Genomic DNA, 2,801 nt, shown 5'->3' with positions numbered 1-2,801 from the left:
AAGTTTGAAAATCATTTATATATTTAAATATACTTTTAATATATATAATTAAAAATTGAAAAAAAAAAGTTTTAGGAGAGGCCGGCAATCCACCGGGTCATCCTTTAAGAGACGGGTTGAGATTTGAATAGAAAAATTGAGTGCAATATGAATTTTGTGAAAGACTTGTTGGTTAGTAAATGCATTTAAGTTGAAATACTAAGGTATTTATTTTTGTCCTCCATGAGTATTTTGTCGCATTCAATATTTTGGTAATTTGTATGCATTTTTGTTTTGGAGAATTAGATGGTTTGGGGTTGTATATAGTGGAGCAATAGTACTACTTCATATAACACCACATATGTCTCTATCGCATTTTGGTACAGGTATTGATTCTCCCACACGATTTGCAGGAACCTATAAACTTTATATCATACACCATTATTATACCACAAACCTTCTATGTAATCCATATTTTTATCTTTTAAAAGAATCATTTATATTTTTTTAATTATCATATACCGCTAATCTTAATTCTTATCAACTTTAACTTTCATCTCAACCAACACTTTTTATTACTCTATTAAAAAAACTTAATCAATGGATCAAATAATTATTTATTTAGAGATTAATTACTACTTCAAAATCTATGAGTTTAGAAGAATCAAATATGAAATTCAGACTTGACAATTAATGGCGATCCTACACCTACACCACAAGTATAAACAAATTTAGAAAAGTAAAAAAGAAGAATAACCAACCAGTCCACAACCATAGGTTAACAAAAAAAGAAGAACAAAAGAATCCAAAGTGATTAATTTCACTTTTGATGCAATGTGTATGATTCATCAAACGGCTGTGATGATTCTCTGATGATTTTACTGATCCAATGATTGGCCATAATAAGTTTTGTCTTTAGCTTCCTGCACCCTTCCTTCAACTTGGTATTACCACGTAAAGCAATACCTTAAATTCCGTCCTCCATGTGTTTGTGAAAAAACCATCGCTTACTGGGTAACAAATGTACAAGTATGACTCAAACAAAAGTAAAACCAAATTCAAAAGTAAAGATCACACTTTTTTGTACAGTTAGGCAGCTTTGTCGGCAAGTTGGGTTTGATAGGGTCCACTTTTCATTATAATGGGAAATGAAAATGGTAGTGATAGTTGGCTTCTTTAAAACCAAAAGGAACCCATAAACCTTTTGTGATAACCACAAGCACTACCAACACCACCACCAAAATTACCATTATATCAAAACCCTTGCTTCCTTCAATTCCCTCTTCATCCAACAACACAAACACAAGCTTGGATTTTTAGGTCTGTTTATTGGTTCCTTCTTGTAGCAGAGAAAGTGAGAAACTAAGTATGTGGCGTTTTCTGAGTGTGGTGACAAGAAAACTGCAGAACACAAAGAAGAGTTCATCAAGAGTGGCTGATGAGAACATGTTTGAGGGTGGTACAAACGGTGGAAGAAGAGAGCATAGTTGGAGTGGAATCTCTGTTATATATGGCATTCTTCATGCTCCCGTTTCAATTCTCTCATGTGTGTCTCATCCTGAAGCAAATGGATCAGATGGGGTTTGGGTTTCTGGTGAATTTGTGCAGATTTCTGAAATGAATCATCTTATGGTAAATGACAGCATGAGATATGCAATTTTGATGTAGCAACTCAAATACTATGTGAATATATATTGTAGCTTTTTTTTTTTTTTCCTTTCTTGTAATTGTTTGGCTTGGCTTTCTCTATGAATTAGATTGGGACCATATAGCTTTCTTCTTCTCTCCTCAATTTTTTCCCTTTTTTTCTTATATTTTCTTATACTTGGTATTGGTGTTTGCATGAATCAACCAAAACATGTGAAAGAATTTTCCTCATGTGTAGTAAAGAACAAGTACATGTGTTTGGAATGGCTAATTATATATGAGTTCTTCTTCTTCCTCTTCCTCTATTTTCCTTTATTATCTTTTCTCTCCTTAAAGTTTGACTCATATGAAGTAAATTTAGTGATGGTGATTGTGTATTTTATTTTCCTCTTGAACAGATTATGTTTTGAAAAGTTAATTTCCAAAATTAACAATTTTGTCAAGGAAGTTTTTTCTTCTTCAAATTCTTCTTTCTCAAAACAATTTATAGAGGACTGCTATTTTGGTGCCAAAAAATTTGCAATATATGACCGATTCTTGTCTTTCTATCAAAAGAGGAAAAGGTTTTGTTATATATTATTGAGCATTTAAATTATGCAGGAACCATTCACACCATGCAAAGAAAGAGAAAACATTTAAAAGGGTTTTGGTTCTACATTTTAATTTTTTGTTGTCTTGGTAATGGCTTCATGAATAAATGTCGATATATAAAAGAATAGTGAACCACTTTAGTTCATTCATGTTTTAAACCACTTGTTAGATCATGGTTCATAACTGTTCTTAAATATATATAAACAAAACAAATTCTTGATATTGGGTTGAGTTCTCTTATAATGAATCATGAGAATTGGTCAAAATAATTAATCTAAAACCAAATGAAGAAATAAAATAATGAATTGGGATATAATTAAGAATGAAGTGGCATGGTAGGTGGAATTCAACTTGCTTCACTTTATTTATTGCAAGTATGTTTAAAGAACAATTAAAGGACTTTGCATTTTAATTCTCTTTTTCATTATTACTATAACTTGTCACATATAGAATAATAGGTTATCTGATTAGGAGGTCAATACATTTTCCTTTGGAATCTCTTAGTTGTATTTAAAAATGTTTGATAGAATTGCGGGATAAACTAGTTTTAGAATATAAACTGACATAGAACTATATAAATTTTC

At 31.0% G+C, this 2,801-nt stretch overlaps 1 protein-coding gene across 1 annotated transcript; it reads left to right on the top strand.

Moving 5' to 3' along the window:
* Positions 1–1,160: 1,160 nt before the first annotated feature.
* Positions 1,161–1,904, top strand: LOC114187494. The gene has a single exon (XM_028075754.1). The coding sequence runs from the start codon at positions 1,348–1,350 to the stop codon at positions 1,645–1,647; it is 300 nt and encodes a 99-aa protein (XP_027931555.1). The 5' UTR covers positions 1,161–1,347; the 3' UTR covers positions 1,648–1,904.
* The last annotated feature ends 897 nt before the right edge of the window (positions 1,905–2,801 follow it).

The sequence above is a fragment of the Vigna unguiculata genome, chromosome 6, assembly GCF_004118075.2.
Source record: "Vigna unguiculata cultivar IT97K-499-35 chromosome 6, ASM411807v1, whole genome shotgun sequence".
Lineage (NCBI taxonomy): Eukaryota > Viridiplantae > Streptophyta > Magnoliopsida > Fabales > Fabaceae > Vigna > Vigna unguiculata.
Note: the sequence above shows the minus strand (reverse complement) of the source record. Positions and strands in the feature narration are given on the sequence as shown.